The sequence below is a fragment of the Diabrotica undecimpunctata genome, chromosome 7, assembly GCF_040954645.1.
Source record: "Diabrotica undecimpunctata isolate CICGRU chromosome 7, icDiaUnde3, whole genome shotgun sequence".
Lineage (NCBI taxonomy): Eukaryota > Metazoa > Arthropoda > Insecta > Coleoptera > Chrysomelidae > Diabrotica > Diabrotica undecimpunctata.
Window position 1 is genome coordinate 28,504,337 of NC_092809.1, and position 22,633 is coordinate 28,526,969.

The 22,633-nt window shown below is 33.3% G+C and overlaps 1 protein-coding gene across 1 annotated transcript in view; it reads right to left on the minus strand.

The window, feature by feature from the left end:
- Positions 1–4,534: 4,534 nt before the first annotated feature.
- The window catches only part of LOC140445127 (uncharacterized), a 134,891-nt gene continuing 116,792 nt past the window's right edge, over positions 4,535–22,633 (minus strand). Inside the window, exons 2-4 of the mRNA XM_072536967.1 lie at positions 19,547–19,714; positions 14,405–14,524; positions 4,535–6,215 (exon numbers count right to left, since the gene is read on the minus strand). Of these exons, the coding sequence (XP_072393068.1) occupies positions 6,129–6,215; positions 14,405–14,524; positions 19,547–19,714 (375 nt within the window). The 3' untranslated portion in view covers positions 4,535–6,128. The remainder of the gene's footprint in view (positions 6,216–14,404; positions 14,525–19,546; positions 19,715–22,633) is intronic.

A 22,633-nucleotide genomic window follows, 5' to 3' on the forward strand; every position in this document is an offset into this window, starting at 1 on the left:
AAGTAAACCAATCCATTTTAGAATGGAATTTCTAGACATAGATGGTACTAACATTTCCTAACCCAGCATCCGTAAGTAAGACCTCGTGTATCGCAAAATCTGACAGCTAGCTATCCCTTCGTTACAGAGAAAAGGATAAGAAATTGGTTCAAAAAAGTATATGAATATTTCAGTCAAAATGGCATCACAGATGTGTTTAAAGATCCAAGCCGAATATTCAACTGCAACGAGACAGCCTTTTTCATGGCTCCACATTACAAACAAGTGTTAATTAAAAGAGGGTCTAAAACTGTATATATTAGAACTGCTAACGACCAAAAAGAATGTCTGGACCGTATTAGCAACAATATCCGCTAGTGGAGATATCCCACCACCAATGGTTTTGTTTCCCTATACAAGGCTACCTAGATATTTAGTTCCAACTATTCCAATAGGTTGGGGTATCGGATACAATGAAAGTGGATGGATGAATACAGAACCGTTTTATGAATATGTCGCAAACTATTTTAATAAATGGTTGAACGAAAAAAACATTAAGCTACCTGTCGTGTTATTTTTGGATGAACATGTTAGCCATATATCTCTGGCATTGAGCGAGTTTTGTCGAGAAAATGGAATTGTTTGACAAACTGAAAAAAATCATTGTAAAAGATGTCATTTATTGGGGCCTGAGGCCTGGGACAAATGCCCTGAGACATTAATATGAAAATCATGGAAGAAGTTGTGGCATGATTTACAATGTGATGAAGGTTCATATGTTTCCAATCTCCATTACAATATGACCTCCTAGAAGCCGTACAACAACTTCCAGGATGTGAAAACGAAAAAGAAAGTACAATTACAGAATGGATTGATGCTGACGACAATGGGCACTAGGAATTTAAGGATGAAGACATTGTAGACTTGGTTCAATCTCAAGGCCACCCTAATGAAGGCGAAGAAAGCGAGGTAAAAGTTTCCCTGCCAGATTAAGTATCACATGCAGATGCCACTAAAGCTCTATATTTTCTTTAAAAAACAAAATATTGGCAGTAATTTTGTTTTCCACAGAATATATTTTATCGTCAAGAGAATAAACCTCATAAGTGACTTCAGAGATTTCCAAAAATATGTTAGCAGAAAATTTGCTTTCCAGAAATATCAGCAGAAACTTTCAAACTATCAGAAGGGAAACTTTAAAAATATCACAAGAAACTTTATTTTCCAACGATGTCATCGACAATAACATACTTCGAAACGATAAATACTCTCTTCTGCACGTCATAATGCAAAGAAGAGTAGAAGAAAGAAAAGACTTGATATTTCACGTTGCAAAAGATAGGAAAACGTTTAAAGAAGTGATCTCCAACCTTCATTAGAAGACGGTATAATAAGAAGAAGAATCGACAAAATGACAGCAGCATATTTGTCCTTAAATACATACGTTTCTGAATCAAAAACCCTCGTTTTGCAGGTCGTTCTTCAGACGTACTAATTTAGCCTTTATTTAACCATACAAACCTATTTATATGACGTAACTCCAAAATCCAGACTTAAAATGACTAGATCCTTAGACGCCTGAACCAAACAACACAACTGGTCAATATAATAAAGAGACGTAAGCTAGAATGCTAAGTCGTATTATGAGACACCCTGAAAAATATGAACTTTTACATCTGATCATTTAGGGAAAGATCCAAGGTAAACGTGGTCCTGGTAAAAGAACATTATGGCAGAAAAACCCAAGATAAAGGTACAGAAAATCGACTATATCATTACTTAGAGCTGCTATCAATAAAATCGAAATAGCAAATATGGTAGCCAACATGATATCCAACGATCGATATCGGTCATGGAACTAGAAGAAGCACGCCTCATATTTTGCTTCTTTCTTCGAAACACTTCTAGAACCCAGTGGAATTTTCTCGGAGGCCCGCATTAGAAGATCTGTAGATCGAATCATCGATAATATGCTCCTGGAAAAATACAGTTAATGCGAAGAGATAAAATAGTAGAATAGGAGTTCAAAAAGGTAGAACACTTAAGTTCCTAGGGGCATCATTTAATGGAGGCATGGTAAACAACGAACGAATTCTGGCAGAAACAGAACCTACTGGAAAAATATTAAACTGAAAATTTACTGAGCAGCAATTAGACCAATAATCACATATGGTGCGGAAGTAACGTGCCTGACACAGAAATATGAAAAAAGATTAAGGATCATAGAGAGAGAAAAAATCGGAAAATAGCAGGTCCACTAAACTTAGTAATGATGAATTTAGAAAATTAATAAACTACAAAATAAGAAAACTTTTGAAAGAGAATATGGGACCTCTAGAAAGGAGAGATCCAGAAGAAGTTATCAAGAAAATCACTAACTGGAGACCAGTAATAGTTAGACCTCAAGAAATACCCAAAACCAATTGTAAACCAAAAAGTTAATGCGGACTAATTCCCCTCGACAAATGAATCGGAAGAGCCTAAAGGTAATCGCTCGGTCAGGAGTGTATAAGCCATGATAATGACATAGGAAAGTAACCAAATATGGAATAGTATCCCAATATGGAATACCTTGATTTCTCCGAAAATATAAATTCGAAACGCAATACACGACCATCTTCTATTTCACTAGCTCTCTTTACTATCGCACTTACACCTTTGTATCAGTTGCGCAAACGATATGTATGTGGCAGGGGTCTTTTGTTTTATCGTCTATCAGAAAATTTCAAAGGCATGTATTAAAGGAGTATTATCGGTTATTATGCTTGAACATAGACTTGCTGTACTATTGAGTACCTCCATATTGTGATTATTTTTTTATTTTGTGACTTTCTTTAATTAAAATCTTACGACTTGAAAAAATATTGATACTAGTTTGAAATATGGACAATTGTTGGTGCCTAATTATGAAATATTCCATAATTGGGTCTTTTTTTCACATAATATTATTAAGTACTAGCTATAATTTCTTTTAAAAATTATGTGTTATGTTTGTTTTTAGGATGTAAGCTTCACAATCGACCAATAAACGAAAAACCTGGGATCAAGAAAAAATGGCAGAAGCTATAAAATTCGTTCGGGAAAAGAAAATGGAATATTTGAAAGCAGCACAGCATTTTTAGGACAATTTTATTCCGTTTATGCCAGAAGATGCAGCAGCCACCACTTTAGGACGACATACAATATTGGGCTCCCAACTCGAAGGTCAACTGGTAAAATACATATTGATGATGGAAAGCAAATTTCACGGGTTGACAAGAACTGATCTTTGCCGTATGGCCTATTTGCTAGCAAAAAAAACAATTTGCAGAATCCCTTTACTCAATCAGGTATGGCTGGAAAAAAGTGGCTGAAGTTATTTTTAAATCGTCATAAAAACAAACATTAGATAAGAAGACCAACTGGTACATCTTTTGCTAGAGCATTTGATTGGATAAGGAAAAAGTGGACTCTTTTTTCAACCTTCTTGGAAATATTTACACTAAAAATAACTATCTACCAAATCGTATTTACAACGTGGATGTTGTAAAATACCACAAATCATCGGTCGCAGGTTTTACTGATTCTAGATGAACACTATAGCCACACTCGTAATATCGATATAATTGACATCGCCGGGGAAAAAAACGTGGGCATTATTTCTTTAGCTCCACATACAACTCACAAACTGCAGCGGTTAGACAGGACTTTTATGGGACCGTTAAAAACATACTACAGTGAAGAAATACGCATGTGGATTAAAAACAATAACAGACCTCTTTATCTCCATATGATATTGTGGAGCTGTTTAGAAAATCCTTTGTAAGTACAAACAGGCGAGATTGCAGCCAACGGTTTTAAGGTCACTGGATTATGTCCATTAAATAAAAATGTGTTTAGTGATATAGATTTCATTGCTGCGCAACATAATGCTGTAAGAGACGGCTGTACAACCAATATCACTACACTGGAATCAAGATCTGAACCTGGTCAACCCCTGACAGAAACCCCTGTACCAGAAACAAGTGCTAATGTACAACCTGAACCTGTACCTTCGACTTCAGTGATTAATCGGAGCACTCTAGGTCTGGTGTCTCCGTATGCTATAAGTCCAGTGCCACAGAAACGAAAAAAACTATCTGACAGAGGAAGAAAAGCTTCACCCTACAAGAATGATTTATTGCATCATAATTTAAATAGACAAGAAAAAAAATAGCCAAGACAAAGAATAAAAAGAAGCAAAATAAGACTGATTCTGAAGAAGAAGACTCTGAGGAACAGAACGTAATCCAGTTTGATGCAGACATATTCCATATTTGGTTACTAATTTGTGATTTTGTTTTTTATGTTCGATTTAATTTTTTTAATTAAAATATTTGATAGAAGACTGTTAATTACTACATAAAAATGTATGACTGATTTGTAATAACATGAAACTATTTTCATTTCTATATAGATATTTTTTTATATCCTCAAAACAAAATGGTATTCCATAATTGGTAACTCCCTGTAATGCTTGGACCATTGTAACTTCTATCCTTTTCTATCGTCATTAATCATATTAAAAAATGCTCAATAAAACGTAATATTTATTTATTTAAAATAAAATATACATTAATATTAGGTACAAAGTTATTGGTGATAAAATTTGAAAACTTAAACGTTAATATTAAGAACAGTGTAAGACATTTATTTTTTAAATTTAATCGACTTAATTAATAGCGAAAATACATAAAAAATTACATAACTCTTTGCATGAACACAGTCAACATACAATAACATACAACATACAAATACTATACAAAACTTCTTAATATCTAAAATACATAGACACCGTTCTTGACCCGGTGATCAATTATTAAAATATACTGTATATTTTATTCATAATGCACCAAAAATATACATTAGGCTAGAGAGTCGATGTATATTTGTTATTAATTATTTCAATGTATGAGAGGTAGCTGTTTCTGTGTTTTGTAGACGACAATGTCTGTTTATTTGTGATGACAAAAGTCAGTTTATTTTCTATAAAGACAAATCTATTAAGGTTCAAAATAACTACAGTCCACAAAACAATAGTCGCAGTAAATACGTACTTAAATATTTTGACAGAAAACAGACAAAGGTACAAACAAGCTGAAAATATAGATACGAACGGGGTATCCATTGAGAAAACAAACTGAAAACAATTTTAAGGAGAAAATACACAAAGAATTTGTAACAATAAAAAAACATGTTTCCAACATAGTTAACAGGATTTCGAAGAAATACACTAATAAAAAATATACTATAACCTATACATTAAAAAAGCAATAGATTTCATACCTCGAAGAGAAAAAGATTGTAATGAATTCGCCTAAGTTAATATCTATATAATAGGCAGTACACAGGGTTTGTTTATTTAAAAAAACCAACACAAATAATACAGACTCGACTGAGTAATTAAAATGAAATAAAGAATGTGAAACACAAATATGAAATAAATCAATAAAAACGTACAGTTTACGAAATACACAGTAAAACAAATCAGAATATCGTTTTTTAATACAGTCCAATTATTCAAGAATAACGAGCTTGCAAAGCAAACGAATTTTCTTTGCTCTGAAAAACTGAACACAATTGTTTATCTACCATAATCAAATTTTAAAAAGTATTTTTCACATGCTGTAATTTATATATGTACAATTTTCGAACAGTTACAAAAAACAGCATTTCTGCTGAAATATATCAGTCGTTAAATTATTCCAAATAACTTGTAAAATTTTTATATATAAAAGTATTTAACTAAAAGAGTTAAATGATTTTTTTTATATGTAACTTTATGTACATATATTAATTACTAAATGGATATATAAAGTATGTCTGCATTTTTTAATACATCAACATTAATAGATTCTTACGCACTTCTAGAAAAGATATACAAAATTCACCGCAATATAAAAATTGTATGCCAAATAAACATGAAAATAAACATTTTGTTTATTTGCGTGTTACTTACGTCCTCACAATGTAACACAAAGACTGTCAAACCAAATTATTCCTTCTCATCACTATTTAATTGCATATATTTTCATAGAAGTTGACTTACGAGATATTTTGTGTTTTAACCTAAAACAGTACTAATAAACAGTTCTTATAATAAAATATTTGACGAAACGACGAATTCGAGCTTAATTTGGTGTTCTCGAGCGTGTCCATTCTATGTAGAGTAGATACGAGGCAAATGCGTACGTTATTGCGTTGAACAGTCCAAATACCTACAAAAAAAATCAGTGGATTAGTATTGCGTTTTATGTGAAGATCTTAAAACAAATTTGACTAATTTTATTACTTAGTTGTTGTTCTAACCATATGTCTGGATATATAGGGTGATTCTTTGGGGGTTCCAATTAGATGTTTCGGAGACACTTGGCGCCGGGTAACAGCAAAAACAAGGAAGACAAAGCTTTTTATGGACAGCTCCAAGATCTACTGGACACCACAATAGCCGGTAGTAAAACAATAATTCTCGGTGACCTAAAGGCCAGAGTAGGCAACATACCTGTGGCTGGAGTTACACAAAGATTTAACGAAGAAACGCTCAACGACAACGGAGAAAGACTTCTAGAACTTTGTTTAATGAATAACCTCCGAATTAGCAACACATACTTTGACCAGCCAATACAACATAAGATCACCCGGTCAGATACAAGAGGAAGTAACTCTATGATTGACTATATTATAACAAACAGACAAATATACCCCAAGAACATAATAGGTGTGCGCACTCTCTTCCGCCAATGTAGGATCCGACCATGGCCTGGTATCAGGAAAAATAAATATAACAATAACTACACAAGGCAAGCGAAATACAAAAGTAGAAGAAAAGTTAAACATATAAAGCTTAGAAGAAGAGGGGACACAAAACTTGTATAAAACAGACTAACAAAAAAGCTAAACAGCCATAACCTAGAGACTAAAAATAATATAGAAGAAACCTGGAAAATTATTAAAAAATGTATCCTACAAGCAGCGGAAGAAGCTTTAGGTAAAAGAAAAGTTAACAGAAATAAACGGGAATACAAAACTTGAAAGGGTGAAAGCACAAGCAAATGAAAAGAAACAAGCTTTCCTAACATACAAAGGAGTGAAGACACCGGAGGCACGAGAAGACTACGTGAGAATCAGGAATAGAGTAAACCAAGAAATAGATAACATCAAAAAAGAACACTGGGAGAAATTTACTAAAGATATGGAAAACGACCTCTACGGATCCCAGAAAAAGGTGTGGAAGATGATAAGGAGACAAAAAACAGAAATGAATGAATTTGTACGCATAGATAACATTACGGAGGATCAAGGGACTGAGCATTTCACGAAATTATATGAAGAAGGAGAGGAAGAGAACAGAGAAAGAACCATTAACGAAACTCACGATAGAGTACTAATATCAGAAGAAGAGCTACAAGAACAAATAAAAAAATTAAAAAACAGAAAAGCACCTGGTCCTGATAAGATAAACAATGAACTGCTAAAATATAGAGAAACAACACTACGCAAATGGCTCCTAAAATTATTCGTCGATATAATAAATACCGGAGTAGTACCAGCGGAATGGAAGGAAATTCTCCTGCTACCGATACCCTCAAAGGGAGACTCGAGAAATCCTGAAAATTATAGAGGCATTAGTCTGATGAATATTACATTAAAATTGTTAACGGCAGTCATAAAAGATAAAATCGAGGAAAAAGCGAACATGGCAGATCAACAACAAGGCTTCCGGAAGAACCGCAGCACAATAGATGCAATTTTTATTATCAAACAAATAATAGAGAAGTCTATTGATTATGGAAAACCAGCATACATGTGCTTTGTAGATTTAAAAAGTGCTTTTGACAGGGTGAAGCGAAATGACATCTTAAATTTATTACAAGCTGAACAAATAGACCATCAGATAATAAGGACAATTAATGAAATTAACAAGAACAACAAGACCAGAGTTATAATGCCAACAGGAGAAACAGAATGCATAGAACTAAAAGGAGGAATCCGCCAAGGAGACTCGCTCAGCCCATTGTTATTCAATATGGTGATGAATCAAATAATTCATGAAGTAAGAAAACGACACGGATACCACATAGGAGCGCATAAAATCACGATACTATGCTATGCCGATGATGCAGTACTAATTTCTGATAACGAAGATGACCTACAAAGGCAGCTCCACACCTTTAATATCACAGCAAACAAACTTAATATGAGAATATCAGTAGAAAAAACTAAATGTATAGTGATCAGTAAAGGGCCGCGTAGATGCAAACTAGAAATAGACGGCAAAATTGTAGAACAAGTAATGAAATTCAATTACCTAGGAGTAGAGACCACTAGTGACAGGGATATAAGAACAGAGACCACAAGGCAAGCATCAAAAGCGGCAAGAGTAAGTGGTTGCCTCCGAGAAACCATATGGAGAAACAAATATCTGACCACGGAAAGCAAAATGAAAGTATACAAGACAACAGTAAGACCAATCCTCACATATGCAGCGGAGACAAGGACCGATACAAGAAAGACGAACCAACAAATCAACAATATCGAAATGAAAGTATTAAGATCAATAGCGGGCATATCATTAAGAGACAGACAAACCAACAGAAGTATACGCGAACAATGCAAAATTCAAAATATTAACAGCTGGATAAAAATAAGAAAAAAAAAACTGGAACGAACATGTAAACCGAAAGGGACCAGATAGATTAGCGAACATCTGTATAAATAACAAGCCGTATAGCAGAAGACCCGTTGCAAAGCCGCCAAAAAGGTGGAAAAATATTGTACAGTCAACAATGAATAGTTGTAGTAATTTTATCCACCCAACTTATTTTTAGTATACGGCGGTAGCACCACATCTCAAAGCTTTCAGGATTTTTAACATTCTTCTGTTTATAAACAGAAGAAAACTTAAGTCAATGAAGGTCAAAATTATGAAGTCACCAGAAAGGTTATTCAGTGAGCTCCTACACAACCAAGAATTCGCAGATCAACTAAAGATTGCAAACCTTACTCTTAAAACCTGGGAAACCACCGGACGGAGCTAATTCATAATGGCCTATATGTTTATGTCTTGAACACGAGCTCTTAAACACAAGAACCATTTCTGACCAAAATACAGTTTAACGACACGGTGAAATTCATATCTGACACAGTCAGAAGAACAAGAAATAAATAGGCAATCCTTGTTATGTTTGAATTAAAGAATGCCTTTAATTCTGCCAACAGGACATACATCATAAGCAAACTGGAAATAGATGGAGTGTCAAATTACCTAATGAATATACTTCAAAATTACCTCACCGACAGATATATTAAAGTGACGAGTAAAGAAAAAACAAAACTGTCGGCTGGAGTACCACAGGGATCTATATTAGGTCCAACGTTGTGGAACAGTATTGTATAATGGAGTGTTAAAAATAGCTTACGACAGAGGTGAATCAGCAATTGCATATGCAGACGACTTAGCAATACTAATTAAAGATTTCACAAACTTGGATGTAATACACAGAGTTAATATACAGGGTGTCCATAAACTCTCCTGACAAACGAACACCGGAGATTCCTCAGATAATTTTAAGACGATTTAATCCAATTCACCTAATCTGAAAATGCTTCCTAAGGGAGCTAGAGCTCTTTGAAGATGTCGCCTTGTAAGTAGTTTTTTTAATAATTCCAGAACGCTTTTATTTAGAAAAATAAAAACTAGTACGATTATTTATCCACAGAGTTGAATAGATTCCATTAATTGCGATTTTGTAGTCCGTTCATAGGCGTCCGTTTTAGGTAGGTCAACGGTTGGTGATACTAGATTATTAAATTTTCAGATATTCTAGTACTAAAAGGTACTCTTACTTTAAGTCTGTAGGATACACCGTTTTCTAGAAAAATCGATTTGAAAATTTTTTACGCAGGAAAATCTCCCTGTAGCAGTGCTTGTACCTTTGTAAAATGAAAGGATATCAATTTTTGTTGTGTAAGATATTTCTTGCGGAAGATTTTGAAACTGTGGGATACATGACAGATAGTATTCGAACGCGTATTTCTAAATTTTCCTCAACTTCCATTAAAGTAACAATTTGATGTGCTATTACATCATTATGTTGATCTGTTTCATTATTTTTTGGGAACACTGAACTTTCCCTTCTCTTAATCGTGAAATTTTTCAGCGTATTTACTTTACTGCTCGAGCGTTGCACCTCATTTCGCAATAAACTAAATGTATATCAGCGTATTCCTAATTAGTAAAAACCATTTTTGTTGAATTGAAATTATGAAACTATTGTGTTTGATGCCACAAAGTAAAAACTATAAGAGAAACTTCACGAACTGACATTAATTTGACAATGAAAAACGTAGTTTATACTTCTGTTGACAGTTCAAAGCCTACTAGAGCAAAAAATATTAATTTAACTTTCATGACGAAAAAACGAAACATTTTGAAATCGATTTTTCTCAAAAACGTATACTACCGACTTAAAATAAGAGTACATTTTAGTACCAGAACACCTGAAAATCTAGTAATCTAGAATCATGAACGCTTAAAAGTTACAGACAAAAAAGTTATGCGTTCAAATACCCATTGACATATCCAAAACAGACACCTATGAACAGTACTACGAATTCGCAAATAATGGAATTGATTCAACTCTGGAAGATAAACAATCGTACCAGTGTTTATTTTCCTAATAGAAGCATTCTGGAGGTATTAAAACAAAACTACTTACAAGGCGCCATCTTTAAAGAGCTCTAGCTCCATTGAAAAGCATTTTCGGACTAGGTGAATTATGTTAAATTGTTTTAAAATTATCTGAGGATCTCCGGTTTTCGTTTATCAGGAGAGTTTATAGACACCCTGTATATGTTGGAGAAAAGTTAATAGGTGGATGAAAAAACTAACGATTTAGACCTGGCGTCTAATAAAACAGATAATTATTATACTAAAAGGACCCAGAGCGATACTCAACCTGACTTTCAATTTGTAAGTACGACGAACCAGTTGTGCTAAATATTTAAACATACACCTTGATATAGGTCTACGATTTACCAAATACCTGATAAATGTAGTCCAGACAGCAAAACGCAGAATAGTGGCAATTATGAAAAATATGCCTAATATAAGCTGGCCAAGTAATTATAAAAGAAGAATGTACCTGCAAATAGTACATTCGACCCTCTTGTACGGTGTACCGGTATGGATTGAAGTCTAAAGTCCGTGTCATACAGTCAAATATTTGATAAAACTAGTTTGAGCAAACTGACCTAATGACATCATAATTACAGTTTGCTCAGGTAGATTTTAAAAATCTACGTGTCACACGATTATTCAAATTGGATCAAATCGAAGTATATCTTTTTTGCTTATTGATTAGTTGCTTGTGCTTTATTTACGATTCAAATTTTTCTTATCCACAATGAAAATCAAAAGGCTGAAAGGATTTTTTATAATAATGTGGGTGCTTGACATTATACAAACAGTTTTTTTCTCGATATAAATCAATTATGTAGAAACTAAATAAAAGTTTAAAATATCTCTAAAAAAAATTTTAAAGTTTTATTTTTATTTTATAACAAAATAGACAAATAAACCACATACTGTCAACCAAAGAAAAAAGGAAAATGAATTTCATCAAAAAGAAAGTTTTATCAAACTGACCTTGACAAATAGAAGATCCTCTATTTTTAGAGGATTTAATCAAATTCAGATTGTGACGTCATATACTATCAATTCTTCGGTTTGGTCAAACTAGTTTGATCAAATATTTGACTGTCAGACACGGACTTTAAGGTATAAAGATTTGATAACAAGAGCTCAAAAGAGCTCCTTCTTAAAGTAGTTGACACCCTTTATCTTTATAAAAATAAAACTGCAAACATTTTGTTTAGTACATTTTTTTAAATATTGTCTACTTCCCAAAAAAGCCAACACTAGCAACATAGTTAGATGAGCCATTTACTTAAAGTACAATGATTTTTTATAGGCAAGTAAAATTGGACGTTTACCCTTTGGAAAAAAATATTTTTGTTCCGACTACAATAATTAAAACATAACTGGATGACTAAAAAGATACTACTGTTAATGAATAAAAGAAAATCATTCAAATCAAAAAATCTGAAAATAAAAGAAGCTAAAGAGAGAACGTTACATGAGCAGTGGCAAGAACTGGAAGAAATTGTGAAAGAATATGGCTTTTTTTAATATGCACAAAAAATTAGAGAAGATGCAGATATAGACACAATATGTAGGACAAATTTTTGAAGGCAAAGAGAGAACAGAATCATCAAAAGAATTTAAAGTTGATACTGAGCCTGACATACGAAAATCGAAAAAAGAAAGAAATCGAGTATGCAATAAAACAAACTAAAACTAGTAAATCAGCCGGACGTGATAAAGTTCCCATCGAATTCCTCAAAATTGTCGATACTAAATCTATTGATATTCTTTTGTCGAATTCCTCAAAATTGTCGATACTAAATCTATTGATCTTGGTTTGGATCTATTCAATACCATATATAGAACCGGTATAATACCTAAAGAATATCTTCAATCGACATTTATACTACTTACCAAAAAAGCCAATGCAATGGAGTAAATCATAGCCTTAATGAGCCTTAGAAGCCATGAGACCCTTAGAAAGGGTCAGGGAACACGAGATGCACGAGATGCCTAGATATGAATCAGGAAGTATATGCCTGTATCGTTAATTTTGAGAAGGCATTTGACAAAGTACAGCATCATCTGCTCAAAGAAATTTTGATAAATACATACACAGTAGAGACATTAAAATTATATGTAATCTCTATTGGAATCAAACAGCGAAAGTCAAAGTTGAAAATGAACTGAATGTGAATATCCAGATTCATCGTGGGGTGTGCCAAGGGTGTGTTTCATTACCATTGTTGTTTAATTTATACAGTAAAGCCATCTCAGAATTAGCGTTGGCCGAAGTAAATGAGGGCCTAATAATAAACGGTGAGCCACTTAATAACAAGATATGCTGACGATACCGTCCTTCTAGAGGAAACACTAGAAGAACTGCAAAACCTTGCTCAACAACACAAGTAAATATACATTGCAACGATTATGGACTGAAAATAAATTTGGAGAAAATCAAATTTAAGGTATTTACAAAAGCACAAAACATCCAAGTTAAGCTAGTACTAGATAATACAGAAATTGAACAAATCTCTGCGTACAAATACCTTGGAGCATGGATCACAGAAGATACTGATCAGACAAAAGAAATAAGATGCCACATTGAAATTGTATGGTAAACTTTTAACAGAATCAGAAAATTTTTCTTTAATCGCAATATCAATATAATAATATCCGGATAAGAATACTTCGATGTTATATTTTTTCAACTATTTTGTATGGGGTTGAGGCCTGGACACTGAAACAATCCAATAATAAAAACCTGGAAGTATTCGAAATGTCGTGTTACCTACGTATTCTGAAATATCATGGATAGATCGCCAAACAAACGAACAAGTTCTCGAACAACTAGGAAAACAATGCGAAATCCATAACAATCAGGAAGTTGAAATACTTAGGGCATATCATGACAGGTGACAAATACGAACTATTAAGGAATATAATGCAGGGCAAAATCAAAGGCAGAAGAAGCGAAGGAAGACATAAAATCTCGTGGCTATGCAATCTCCATGAATGGCTTGGATGCAGTTGAATTCAACTAATCAAACAAAATTATAGTTATCAAAATTACTTCCAATCTCCGATAAGAAGAAGAATTTAGGCCAGAAAAAGCCAGAAGCTCTTTTACCTGTCTTGGGAAAATTCTCTTCAACGTATCTTTGGGCATCAATATACGCATAAGAATTCTAAGACGATACGTCTTAAGTGTCCTTCTCTATGGAGTAGGAAGCTGGAGTCTTACAGAAAATGCCATAACACGATTAGAGGCATTTGAAATGTGATGCCATGTGAAGGTCTCATATACACACCACACAACTATAATAGCTATTCTCCAGAGGCTAAAAAAAGACAAAGAAATTATTAACACCGTAAAGAACATACAATTGGTTTACTTTGGCCACATTATGCGTAATAATAAATACCGACTTCTACAGTTGATTCTACAAGGCAAGATTGAGGGCAAGAGAGGCCCTAGTCGTAGACCAGGTTGATCAATCTTTCGGACCTGCCGACATTGCCGGTAATTGGCTGGTTAATCTTCGAAAATGGAATGGTCCAACGTTAACTGATCGATTTCGAGCTGCTGTGAATAGAATAAGATGGGTCAATGTGGGCACCAACATCACTAGAAGATAGGTACCTTTAGAAGATCGATCTCTATTAATTTACGGTCTCATTTTTTTAATTAGTGTTTTATTTCCATGAAATTAGTTTTAGAAATTCATTTATACTATACTATACAAAATAACGAATACCTACCCCAGCCGCTATATACGCTCCTCTAAATGAAAGAATGGGATGAACGCCAGTTGCTACGATAAGTTGAACGATAAATGCAATGATGTACATCACAGCCCAAAATCCAGTGTTGACCAATTCCTAAAAATTAGAAAAAAATTTAACCCACGTTTTAAATATTTCTAATAATTTTGAAATTGAATAGTTAAATAAAATAGTAAGAAACAAAACTTTATTAAACTTTCTGCTCCTGCTTCTTTTTGTTTTTTAATACATAACCTAAGTATTCTATAATAGGAATAATTTAATAGATTGTAGTAAGGTCATATAGACCGGTGTTCTTGAATTGAGGACCGCTACCTGAACAGCCAAAATAAGTGCACCGAATTACGGACCGAACGAGATTTTAATGAATAAGGAAATATTTAATAATAAAATATTATTTTAGATTTAGTTTATTTTGAGCTATCTTGAAAGGTAGTCAAAATGAGTGAAATTAAAATGATCTTAAGTGAAAAGGGAAACTCGTTACTTGTGTTGGATGATTATAAATATCGTGAAAAAAAAGTGCTTTAAAGTGGTGAAAAGTTTTGGACATGTACAGTAAATAAATATAACGCAAAATTGTTTACGCTAGTTTAGGTTAGGTTGGGTTAGGTTAGGTTAGGTTAGGTTAGGCTAGGTTAGGTTAGGAATAAGGGAAAACAGTGATGCTATGAATTCTTTGACAAGAAAAGACATTACCTACGTAAGAATTAATATGTATTTCAACCTGTATTTCCGATGCGAAAGTGTAAATATTAAATGTAAATATGTGTACCTCTTTTATTTTTATAAATATTAAATGTAAAGATGTGTAACGCTTTTATGTTTAAAATATTGTTTCTTAAATAGGCAATAAATATCTACGATTATTGGGATTCGTACTTTTAATAATATTTTATACCTTCTTGAAGTCTTGGTCCTCAATTCGTGCGATTTTTTCAGGTATAAAAGTAAACCCTTACTTAAAATTTCATTTTGGTCCTCAATTCGTGTCTGTCCATATAGACTATTTATGAAGGAGATTAGACTTTCTGCACTTTGAAATATCAAGACATTTTGTGTTTAACCCTAACCTAACCCGTCGGTTAGCGGTTAGTCCTGGGCCTAACTAGTAAAACAACATCTTTTGCAAAATCTATTCTTTATTCATCAAAATATTCTCCTTTAGCGACGATACAATCCTTACAACATTTTTCTAATTTTTCGATGGCCCCCTCGTAAAACGACATATTTTTGCCTTTAAAATAGACTTTGGTTTCGGCGATTACTTCCTCATCGGAGAGATATCTCTTATCACGGAGCATTTTTTAAGATTAGAAAAATGGTGGTAATCGCTTGGGGGCCAGATTTGGACTACACGGTGGGTGCGGAATCAATTCCAAGCCCAATTCGTTCTCGTCTGCGATAGTTTTCATCGAATTGGAACATTGTACATTGTCTTGGGGAAACAACAATTATTATTTTTTTTTTTGAACAAATAAGACCTTTTCTTTGTGATTTCGGTTTTCAAACGCTCCAATAAACCAATATAGTGGTCGCTGTTGATTGTTTCTCCATGTTTCAAATAAGCAATGAAAATAACTCCTTGCAGGTTCCAAAATACATGGGTTATAACCTTTCCGGCGGCTTCTCTAGGTGCTGTCCACTCAGAAGATTGTCGATTTGATTTTGGAGTGAAGTGATGGATCCTTGGTTCATCCATTGTGACATACCGGCGCAAAAACTCGATGTACAAACTTAGGATGTCTCGGTAACAGTTTTTGAACCATTGCTCAGTTTGGACGGTATTTTATTCCATCAAATAACACTCATAAATCAACACGCGAAATTGGACAACACATGGGACAAACATAACAGAGGAAAAAGCTTTTCTCGCTCACGTGCATTTGCCGAGCATTACACAATCCCGAAATATTGCCTCGGATAGGTATAATAAAAAAGCCAGGAATGTTTATTTAGAAATAAATGATTGTGTTGTTACTTAGATTTGACTTATCTATGTATTTCTAATATATTGTCACATATTTCCTTCATTAATGTTATGCGTCATTTATTATTCCGAGTGTTTATTTTGTTCACTGCATTTTGGAGGTGTCTAATTGTATCTTCGAATGTTTCACCGGCTGCTAGTATTGCAGTGTTAAAGTTGGCTAGTTTAATATTTTCTGTAACAAGGATGTCACAGGTATGTAATAAATATAGTATGGGTCTCAGAACACTGCCCGTGGGATTTCTGCTTTGATTGGTCGTAATTCTGAATATTCGCCTTTCGGTTTAACTCTAAAGTGTTTGTCTTCCAAATATGACTCTATTAGATGGACATATTGGATGGGAAGATATCTTTTCAGTTTTAGTAACAAGCTTTTGTGCTACACTTTATCAAATGCTTTTGCTATGTCTAGGAAAATATCTGAGCATATTTTATTCTCTTCTAGAGAGTCTCTTATAATATTTTTATGTGATGTATTTGGTCTATTGTTAAATGATTATTGTGTAAGAAATAATTTCTTTCTTTGTGGTCGAGTACAGGTTTGAGTCTTACTAGCAATATCTTCTCAAATAATTTGGAAATCATTGGTAGCAACGATATTGTTCTGTACGATTCTACTTTAGTTACTGGTTTCGCTGGTTTGGTAACCATGATTACTTCAGATGTTTTAAACGATATTGGTACATATTGTAACTTGAATAATGCATTAATAATGAGTTTTACGATGGCCTTCGTGATTCTTGATTACATATATTTTCCCTTTTAACTGTTTACAGATAAGAATTGGCGGCATTGTAGTACAGATTTATATATGTAATTCATGCTGGGTCAAATGACCCATTAAAAATCTCCCATGTGCTTGTAGTCTATCAGCTTATACGTAAGATTTTTAGAGGACAATTCTCTAACGACTGGACTATATAGCTATGGTTAATAAACAACTTTACAAAATTAATTACTTTATTTTAACATACAGGGTGTTTCAACAAAAAGTAACCCCCAAAAGGGTAGGTAAAAAACTGAAAAATAATTGGGGTTTGCTTAGTAAAAAATTTTTGTAACGCCATCCGTTTTCAAGATACAGGGAAAAAAAATGTTACGCATTTTTTACGATTTTGCCGAAACTACTGGCAAGATTGTAATGAAATTTTATACGAATATGTTTTGGAAGCTGATACATCCCATGAATTTGTTTTTATATCTGATTCTCATAGAGGGCGCTAGTTACACGGATCGTACTAAGTATTAGTCAATACAACTTTTTTAAGAGTATAATTATTAATCAAAATTTCAAGTAAACTTAAACATCATTCAATTTTACACGAAAAAGGTACTCTTGGTAAAACTCGATACTGTGTACCGTTTTCGGAATATTTTGATTTGAAAATTATGAAGTAATAATTGATGCTGGTAGTAATGATAAAGTTCTAATAGGTATACCTCTATTTTCTCCAAGTGTGCCATGGAAATCTGACATTTATTGATTGTTATGACGATAAATCAACAATAATTAGAATTTTAAAACCTTGTTATTTGTAAAATCAAATCAAAATGTACTCAAATGTTGAATACACTGACATGTTATTAAACCTTAGGCGAATGTTTAGGATGTTCTAGTGCAGCTGTGACACGTTATGCAGAAAAGTTTCCTAGAAGAAACTTACCAAGTAAAAAAACATTTAGAGCCGTTGAACGACGTTGTCGAGAAACTGGGAATGTGAGACCAAATAAAATAAAATCTGGTAGACCAAGAACAACAAGAACAATTAATAAAGAAAATAATATTTTAAATTTACTTGATCAAGATCCAACAGTTAGCGTAAGGAATATAGCAAGACAAACAAATACTTCTTCTTCAAGTACTTGGCGGATACTGAAAGAACAGCAATTACATCCTTATCATTACAGACAAGTCCAAGAGCTCTTGCAGATGATCTACCGGTTAGAGTGGATTTTTGTGAAACATTGCAACAAAGGACAGCCCACAATCCAAATTTTTTAAAATGCATTCTTTTTACGGACAAGGCCACCTTTACGCGACAAGGTATGTTTAACTCCCATAATGCACACTACTGGTGTGATGAGAATCCACGAGTCAAAAGGGTATCACATTACCAACACTCATTTAAAGTTAATGTTTGGGCAGCAACTTTAGGTAACAAATTAATAGGTTATCATATTCTACCTGGAAATTTAAATGGTGATATGTATCTTGATTTTTTAAACAATTCCTTATTCGAGATATTAGAAGATTTAACGCTAAACGAGCGAAGATCTTTATTTTTTATGCACGACGGAGCTCCACCACACTTTGATAGAAGGTGTCGTAATTGGTTGAGTAATCATTTTTCGAATCGATGGATTGGTAGAAGTGCAGAAGCTCCGATTCATTGGTCTCCTCGGTCATGCGATTTTAACCCTTTGGACTACGCAGTTTGGTCGTATATTAAGGAAAAAGTCTATGCTACAGAGGTAAATTCACGCCAAGAATTGAAAGAAAGAATTCAACGTCAATCTTTAGAAAAAAGAAAAGACTTGTGTATTCGCGAAAACGGAGGGCATTTTGAACACTTACTGTAATTGAATTTTATTTTATGGTCTTAGTCATTAATTTAATTTTCTTCTTGTGAGTTTTGCTTAATTACTAACTATTTTATACAGCATCATTATTACTTCATAATTTTCAAATCAAAATATTCCGAAAACGGTACACAGTATCGAGTTTACCAAGAGACCTTTTTCGTGTAAAATTGAATGATGTTTAAGTTACTTGAAATTTTGATTAATAATTATACTCTAAAAAAGTTATATTGATTAATACTTAGTACGATCCGTGTAACTAGCGCCCTCTATGAGAATCAGATATAAAAACAAATTCATGGGATGTATAGCTTTCAAAACATATTCGTATAAAATTTCATTACAATGTTGCCAGTAGTTTCGGCAAAATCGTAAAAAATGCTGCCTGTATCTTGAAAACGGATGGCGTTACAAACATTTTTTTACTAAGCAAACCCCAATTATTTTTCAGTTTTTTACCTACCCTAGAGACGGGGTTACCTTTTTGAAACATTCTGTATATACGAAAATCTAATTTAATTTATCACTGTTTTTTTTTTGTATCTTACTGATAATATCCAATTGACTGGAAGTTGTAGAGCTTCCCTAATTCCTAAGAGGTAAATAAAATCCATAGGATCGTCAAAATAAAGCTCGTGGTTGCTACGAATAGGAAGAAATGTGTACCAGGAATAGTATGCGGGGGACGCTAATGCCATACATAATATTCCAAAGATCTGCAACAAAAAATGACATAATTATAAAAAATTATTAATACTAAAATCGTTTTTTTATGTGAACTTATTTTAAGCAAAAGAATGTAGACGTTTATAATGACTCAAGTTTAAAAAAAATGAACAATATATAAAAGGTTTAATCGTGAACAGAGTGTTAACACAAAGCAACAATGAGCTAACATTCTTCAACCATAAAGCTCTCACAACATTTTTGGACAACATTCTACTCTGAGATGATGACTGCACACCATTCATTTAGAAAAAGATCTATATAATATTTTAACCTGAGTAGTTGCTGTCATTAGGGCTCTTAATTCAAGAGGTCTAGCTCTCAGGTGGGACAATAGTTTTGTTACGATAAATATGAGTCATATTTAACCTGTAAAGATTTTGTTATTCTAACTTGTGTTCTAGTATATTCTCCGACCCGCTAGAACCTGTTTGGCGCCTCCGTTCGAGAAAGGTCAACAGGTCGTTGAGGGGTTTCCAGAACAACGGCTCTTTAATATTAATAGATGAATTCTCATTGTGTTAGTTAGTCTGAAAATATAATCGAGGTCGAGTTTGAAGATGTAACGCGCGTATTGTCGGGATAAATAAATTGTAATAGCTGTTGTAAATAAATGATATAATTATAGTGTGAAATAAATTAGTATGATATTGTACAAATAATTTAATAAACTAAGTGTTAGAATATTTTATAATAAATTAAAGTTAATAAACTAGACTAATAAACTCAGTTCAGTATAATAGGTTTTCACAGGAATGGAAACCATTTGATCGTTTTGGAATTAATCGCTGAATTCGACCCTTTCTTTGCAAAACATATTTCAAGATACGGAAATTGTGGCTCCTGTTACACAAATTACCGATCATATATGATATATACATATAACGTAATAAAATAATAGCTGAGAGAGTGAAGAGTAAAATATGCGAGGAGTTACAACAAGCTAAGTATTTTAGCATTGTAAATTGACTCTACTCCTGATGTATCTCACATTGGACAAGATTAACACTTGTCAGATATGTTCTACCTAATAGTTCTCCACGTGAATGATTTTTCACGTTTATCCTCAGCGTTTCATACAAAGCAGAATAAAATTTTCAATACTGTACTAAAAGAATTGGATAGTTTTAAGATAAGAGAGCTTGCCCTTTATGTTTATACTCTGTGCTGTTCATTCAGTAAATTTAGTTGGGCCATCAGTAGCAGAGTATTTTAGTGAATCTTGTAATTTTTTATGATTCCTTTAAGAACTATAAATATGTGTTTTTTACAAGCTTCCTACATGGCGTCATTAGCATTAAGCATTAATGCACAACCAAATCGAAGATTGAAGCGATCCAGTCACCTTCCACAAGATTTATATTATATATTCTATTTTTGTATCTCATAGATAATTGTGCTAAGACACTTTCCTGCAGCCAGTTTCCTGTGTATAAATAACTATTTACGTATTGTAAGTTATATTACAGATCGTAAATAAATAGGAAGATAAAAAAACTTGCTGTTTAGTGAAATGTTAAAATGTAAGTATTCTTTGATTCATCATAATCAACATGGTACGCGTCCACTGCATGTTCGATTTAAATAAATAGTTTAATTTACCCAAACGCTGTCTAGGTTAATCATATACGATGTGAGAGCTTTCATGTCCTAAGTACTTATACGAAGCAGTCTGCACAATATCCCTTCCCTCAACAGCAATATTTTGATTTAGCACCAGATTAATCAATACCTGCGTCTTGTTTCATGTTAATCTTTAGTCCGACCTCCAACAAACGTGATATAATGTTGATAACGACTGGCTGAGGATGTCAACTGCAAGTCTCAAATAACTGAGCTCTCCATTGATGTTGATACCATACTCGTTTAGATCTGCCTTCTTACAAGTATGTTCTAAAAGCGTGGTGAATAGCTTTGGTGAGACGGTGTCTCCTTGCCATACCATCATCGTATACAAAATTTATTTGTTTCTTGTTCAGATAGTACTATCCTATACTGTGCTAATATTTGATTATGTAAGTGTAGCGATGGTCTATTCGACATTCTGTCAATGCTTTAATATTTTCTGCTGGCTTATGGTATCGAATGCTTTCTCGTAGTTCACAAATATTAGTGCCAATGGTTTGTTGTATTCTGCAGACTTATGTGGTAATTAGTGCTTTGTCCCGATCCAATCCAGCGTGTTCTCTAGGGCTAATAAGAAAGTTTAACTATTCTTTGAATTTAAGACCTTTATGTTTTGCACGACAACGACACTTATTCATAACATTGTGAAAGCAGTGTAGAAGTTTGATTTCAGCACTATGAAGTAGTTGAAATCTTATTTCATAGGATTTTTTCAAATAGACAGAAGTTTATGTGAATATCTATATTACTACTGTAATTGATATGAAAAGATCTGTAGTACAATCAGTAAAACACAGAGATGATTTAAGCATTATAAAAAATCTTGTAGCAGTTATAATATCGAAGAATTCATTTTATGTATAGTAATACAATTTTCTAGTTCTCCGGCTAATGCGGACGGGAACGGTTAACCATATTTCTGCGTACTAATAAGGCTATATCCGTCGGTTTTGTTCTTCCGATGGTTCATGATGCAATAACAGAAGAGAGTGTAACCGCACCTGCGGCGACGACTAGGTCATCTACCTTGATTCCGACGCAGAGGCGTGCATTCTGAAACGATCGAAATAGAAGATATTTTGTTACATACATGATTTGTGTGAAGATAAGTTTGATACTTTCGATATCTATCAGACATATTTGATTGCAATAAAATACTAAAATTAAAACTGAATCAACAAAAATGGGACTAACGAATTAATTAACGTAAGCTATTGTGTGCTAGTTGTTAGCTCTTTTCTAACATTTAATTTACTGAAAGATGTCTAAATATTGTATCTTCT